Source organism: Charadrius vociferus, unplaced genomic scaffold (assembly GCF_000708025.1).
Source record: "Charadrius vociferus isolate BGI_N301 unplaced genomic scaffold, ASM70802v2 scaffold361, whole genome shotgun sequence".
NCBI classification, from domain to species: Eukaryota; Metazoa; Chordata; class Aves; order Charadriiformes; family Charadriidae; genus Charadrius; species Charadrius vociferus.
In genome coordinates, this window is record NW_009646657.1 from 857 (window position 1) to 6749 (window position 5893).

General features: G+C 53.4%; 1 protein-coding gene across 1 annotated transcript in view; it reads right to left on the reverse strand.

Moving 5' to 3' along the window:
- Positions 1-2265: 2265 nt before the first annotated feature.
- Positions 2266-5893, reverse strand: part of LOC104290039 (aryl hydrocarbon receptor-like) — a gene marked incomplete at its 3' end in the record, with an annotated part of 45414 nt that continues 41786 nt past the window's right edge. The window contains exons 11-13 of the mRNA XM_009889090.1: positions 3376-3504; positions 2652-2933; positions 2266-2394 (exon numbers count right to left, since the gene is read on the reverse strand). Of these exons, the coding sequence (XP_009887392.1) occupies positions 2266-2394; positions 2652-2933; positions 3376-3504 (540 nt within the window). The remainder of the gene's footprint in view (positions 2395-2651; positions 2934-3375; positions 3505-5893) is intronic.

Sequence of the window (5893 nt, forward strand, 5' to 3'; positions counted from 1 at the left end):
ACCGTAAACCTAACCCTAACTCTAACCCTAACCCTAACCCTAACCCTAAGCCTAACACTAACCCCTAATGCTAAACCTAACCCTAACCGTAAACCTAACCCTAACTCTAACCCTAACCCTAACCCTAACCCTAAGCCTAACACTAACCCCTAATGCTAAACCTAACCCTAACCGTAAACCTAACCCTAACTCTAACCCTAACCCTAACCCTAACACTAAACATAGCCCAAGCCCTAGCGCAAACCCTAGCCCTAGTCCGAACCGTAAAACTAACCCTAACCCTTACCCTAATCCTAACCCTAAACCCTATCCCTAATCCTAACCCTAACCCTAACCCTAACCCTAACCCCTAACCCTAACCCTAACCCGAACGATAACCCTAACCCTAAGCCCTAACACTAAACCTAACCCTAATCCCTAACCTTAACCCTAACCCTAACCCTATCCCCTTACCCTATCCCTAACCCAAACCCTAACACTAATCCTAAGACCTAACCCTAACCTTAACCCTAACCCTAATCTCTAACGCTAATCCCTAACACTAATTCTAACCCCAACCCTAATCCTAGCAGTAACCCTTACCGTAGCCCTAGCCCTAGCCCTAGCGCTAGGCCTAGCCCTCGGCCTAGCCCTAGCCCTCGGTCTAGCCCTAGCCCGAGCCCGAGCCCTAGCCCTAATCCCTACCTTAATCCTAACCCTAACCAAAACCCCTCCCTAACCGTAACCCTAACCCTAACCCTAACCCTAACCCTAACCCTAACCCCTAACCCTAACCCTAACCCTAACCCTTACCCCTAAATGTAACCCTAACCCTAACCGTAACCCTAATCCCTAACCCTAACCGTAACCCTAACTCTAACCCTAACCCTAACCCTAACCCTAAACCCTAAACCTATTCCTAACCCTAACCGTAACCATAACCCTAACACAACCCTAACCCCTAAACCCTAACCCTAACCCTAACCCTAAGCCCTAACCCTAACCCTAACCCTAACCCTCTGCCCCTGCTCCACGGACTGAGCTGAGCAGCCACAAGGGGGCAGAGCTTTGGGAGGCAGCTTTGCATAGCAGCACTTGCCATCATGTTCACCTTGACAAGGAATGCCATTGCAGGGACATCCCAGCGGGGCTCCTTCCACCTGAGCAGCTCGACCAGGTACTGTGTGATCCAGTAACGCAAGCCCCTCGGGATACCAGGCATCTGTCTGGCAGGGGGAAGAAGGCACCGTCAGCACTAAGCAGGGCAGGCAAACCTCTTTCTGGACTGACTCACACAGGCCTGGTCTTTCCCCACCACCCCTCACCAGGAGAAAGGCAGTGCCCAACACCAGCAGTCTCCTTTTGGGAAGGAAACTGGAAAATCACTCTTCCTGCCCTGAAGCCATCTCTTCTGAGGAGACCCCTTCCCTGGCCACAGAGGACTCAAGTCCCCCAGGTTCTGCACCTGGCTGTCAGTGTACCCCGCCCTGTCCTGGCAGGTGGGGTTGTCTGCAGACAGACTCGTAGCCCAGCCCAGGCCCCAAAGGAGGCAAGGCTGGTGCTTTGGGAGGTGGCTGCTCCTGTGCAGCTGTGCAGCCACCTCTCCCAGGCTTTTCCAGTCTGCTGGGCTATCCCTCAGTGACAAGTCTCTCTCATCCACAACCACAGGTGTGGGGCACCCCATCTACAGGGGAGGAATGGCAAAGGGAGCAGAGTGTGTCTCAGCCACGCTTATGATCGACTTCAAACACCTCAAACATATGCAAAATGCTTTTATGGTGTTCTGGTTGCAGCAGGGATGGGGTTAATTTCCCCCAGGAGCCGGCAGGGGGCAGGTATTCCATCCCACTTGCCCCCTGCCCGGGCTATAAGAGGAGCTAGCCGGGGAGAGGAGAGCAGGCACCACTTGGGGGTGGGCTGCGGTAGTGCAGGTCTGGTTGGTGTGCTTTGCGGCGGTACTGTAATCGCATTTTCATCTTTCCTGTGCTGTTCTGTTAAATTGCATTATTTTAACCCACGAGTTTTGCCCTGTCGATTCCTTTTTTCCACAGCTGTGGGAGTTGCGTGAGCGGCTGTGTGGTGCTTTGTTGCTGGCTGAGGCCAAATCACAACACACAGTCAGCACTGCAAATCTGCGTGCAGAGCAAAGCCCAGGACACGCTGGAAGCCCTGGCCCCAGCTCCAGGGCTATGGGAGGGATGGGATGTGTGGGATGGAGCACCTGTTGGGGTTGGGGCTGGTGGGAAGGTAGCCTTCCTGCTGGCATCCCTTCTAGAAGATACTGACCTCCTCTGGCATCTGCTCTGTGCTGATGAAAATTTGGAAGAGCAGAGCTGGGAAGAGGTAGGTGAAATGCACCTTCAAGCGCCTTGGGTGCCTGGGCAGCTGGAGGATCTCCTGCAGTGCCCTGGTTGCCTGTAGAAAACAAAACACCCAGAGACAGTGCCCAGTGCCCTGTGGCAGGGCCTGAGTGTGGGATGGTGAGGCTCAGGTGCTGCCCTGGGCCATGGGAGATGCAGAGGGAACACCTGGCCTGGCTGCTCCTAAACCTGCCCCTAACCCAGGTTTCCAGCCCACTGTGTGAGGCAGGGAGGTGCCGTGACAGGGGAGGATGGAGAGCCACCTGGAGGGGCGACCCTGGGGGTGAGCAAAGGCCTGGTCCAGAAACTCACAGCCAGGTCAAAGATGTCAATGTTGTCCCCATCGGAGGTGGACATGCTGTGCAGTGGCCAGTCCTCCAGCATGCAGAGCAGCTTTGCCAGCACCCTCTCTGCAGTCCTACTTGCGGAGACCATCACCTTCCACATGGTTACAGCAGCTCTGCAAGCCCAGAGCTCTGTGTCAGCGGGTCTCAGCCACAGCACCATGGCCTGGGCAACCCCAGGGGCCCAGGCTGCCTGCCAGCCCTGTCTCTGCCCACTGCCCCTCACCAGCAGCACCCAGCGGGCCTGCCCCTGCGGGCAGCAACTGGCTGAGCAATGGTGCCTTGGGGGGCAGTGACGGAGCAAGGCAGTGGGCTCTGGGGCTGACAGGCCAGAGCTGGGAAATGGAGGGGCCAGAGGTACAGTGCAGGAGGGTCACCACCACATCGTGGGGGTGTGCATGGGTCAGCTCCAAAAAGGTGTTCTCCAGCCTGTGCTTGGCAGACACACCTGTGTTGGATGTGACCCAGCAGTAAATGCACCTCACAATCCTGGGCACCTGGAGGAGTTGCAGCTGAAAGTTGGAGTGCCACCAGAGTGAGCCATTTCCTCAGCTTCCATCAAGAAGTGCTTCCCTTCCCACCACACTGTGCCAGTGTAAACCGGTGTAAATGGCTGTTGGGTGCTCAGCAGACCTGGCTTCAGGGGGCACATGATCCTCGGGGGGCTCAAGGCCTGGCCACAGCCTACTTACATGTTCCAAATTGGAGATGTCACTTTCCACAAGCACATCCAACATAGCAGCACAAGCTTCCGCATTATAGGAGTCAGAGTCTGCTATGCCCTCGATGGCCATGATGGTGGTGTCTTCACGCTCAGTGGGCTTGAGGGATTCCCAGGAGAAGGGAAGGCAGGGAAGAGAAGGATGTCACACTGAGTACCCTGATGGTGGTGCTCAGTTGAACAGCAAGAGCTGGCCCAGCCCAGGCGTGGATGGCTGTGGGTACATGTGCTCCACTGTGGAAGAAGGCACAAGTGTGTTCCTGCTCTTATGGCAGGTCCCAGTCTGGATCTGGCAAAGACTGAGCGCAGGCAGGGCTGAGGGGCTGCAGCGGAGGCTGGAGAACACAGCCAAGCCCTGCACTTCCCAGGCAGGACCTGCCCTAGGACAGGGGCTGGTAGGGATACTGACCCCTGTCTCTCTGGCCATAGGTTGGGGCTGGGGGTGCCCAGCGCCTGGAGGGGATGGGATGGGATGGGATGGGATGGGATGGGATGGGATGGGATGGGATGGGGCCAAGCTGGCTGCAGCCAATAGCCCTGTGGCCCAGCTCAGCGGCTCACCTGCCCGCAGCAGCTGACCTCCTCTACATCATCAGGTAGAGCCATGCTGGGACAGCCCCAGCACCTTTCTCCTCCTCCTCCTCCACCCTGAACCAGTCAAGCCTGGGCACACCGCCCTTGCCTCAATGGCTCCTGTTGCAGGGATGGGAGACACCTCAGAAAAGTGCTGCAGACGTAGGTCAGCAGGGAACAAGGTGGCTGTGCAGGGTCTCCTCACAGCCCTACTCCATCCTGTCCTGTCCTGTTGCATCCTCTGGGTACTGTGGGATGGCTGCATCACTGCCAGTGCCCATATCATGGCAGTTCACAAAAGGCCCTGTGACACACTGCCACGTGCCTATGCCCTGGAGCATCCCTCAGCCTGGCAAACCTGCCCTGCAGCAGCACAGCACTGAAGGAGCTCTGTAGGTGCCAGCTAAAAAGGCACCTTGGACCCCTCAACAATCCAGCCAACAACAAACGGGCAGGAAACAAATGGTGGTTCATTGCTGGGAGAGTATTTGTGGACAGCTCCCAGGACAAGTTTTTCAGGGATCCACACACAGGCTGCCAAGTTTGCACAAATGGGAGTCAGTACTGAAGAGGATGCAGAGGATGGCCAACTTGTTTGAAAGCAAACCAAATGCATAAAATGGGTGTTTTTCTTTGGAGTTGTTCCCAGCATAATATACTGTTTGATTAAATGAATAGCAGGCTGCCTGTGGACTAACAAGCTGCACCTGCAGTGTCATTGGTGATCACCCGAGGCCAGCACTGAAGCAGACCATTCCTCCACTGCCAGCTGAAGTAGGCTGATTTGCTTGCTTTTCATGTCACTGATCCCACAAGTTCATTTTTTGTAAGTACTCCCTGGAGCTGTGATTCTCGCATCTTCCTTTCTCAGGAAAGAAAGGATCAAAGCACCCAAATCCCATAGGCTTTTTCTCCAAAAATCAAAACTGCATGTACCTTTCACTTTTGTGTCTCAGTTCCCAGCTTCTAAGGTGCAGGGTCTCAGCTAAAATGACCAATATTCAATGTGCTTTGTTGACACTTCCTTCCTTGGTTGATATTCTCCAAACTGGAAAAGATGTAAAGGGAGATAATGAGAACCAGTTGGTGAATATAGCTGGAGAGCTTCCACTGCTGCCCCAGTGCCAACAGTCTGCATGCAAGCCTTCCAGCAGATGAGGCTTTAATCTCATATGTATTTACTTTCTGCAGCTCAAATGACTCAAGAAGACTGATATTTATTTTTATGTTTTAAAAGGAGGAAAAAAATTAATATTCAGGATCTTGCATTTTTTCTTTATTCAATATTGAACCTAACAGCTAGAAATAGTTTCTGTTAATTTTAATAAGACTTAAAAGCCAGTTCCTGGAGAGGAGGTTGCTGTGAACATACATTTATTGATGGAGAGATCATGCTTATACAGACATGTCTGAACTATGGGCATGCATTGTTTTGAGTATGGCTCCAGCCATGTTCTTTACCTGGATTTTCTGTCCAATCCTTTCTCAAGCCCCTGTTTCTTCATCCTCCAGGGTTCTCCCCTTTGCCCCGATGGGTTAGACTGCAATCTCCCCACAGGCCTCTCATCCTACAGCCCAAAGAGACACGGAGACAAAGTACAGCAGGTCAAAGTCACCTCATTTTTAGCACAGTAAAAGCACAGGCCTGTACCTCCTCAGCAAGGCATCAGCACTGATGATAAAGCTAAAAGTAGGGATACTTTGGGCACAATTGCACATGATGTGGCAGAAGAGTCGGGGAAGAGTGGCCATAAGGGCATTATATTGACTTCCCAGCCTCACAGCAACACTTAGCAGCTTCAGGTGCAGCCTGTCATCTTGGCTGCATTTAATTCATAGAATCATAGAATGGTTTAGGCTGGAAAGGACCTTGAAGATCATTGAGTTCCAACCCCCCTGCCATAGGCAGGGACACC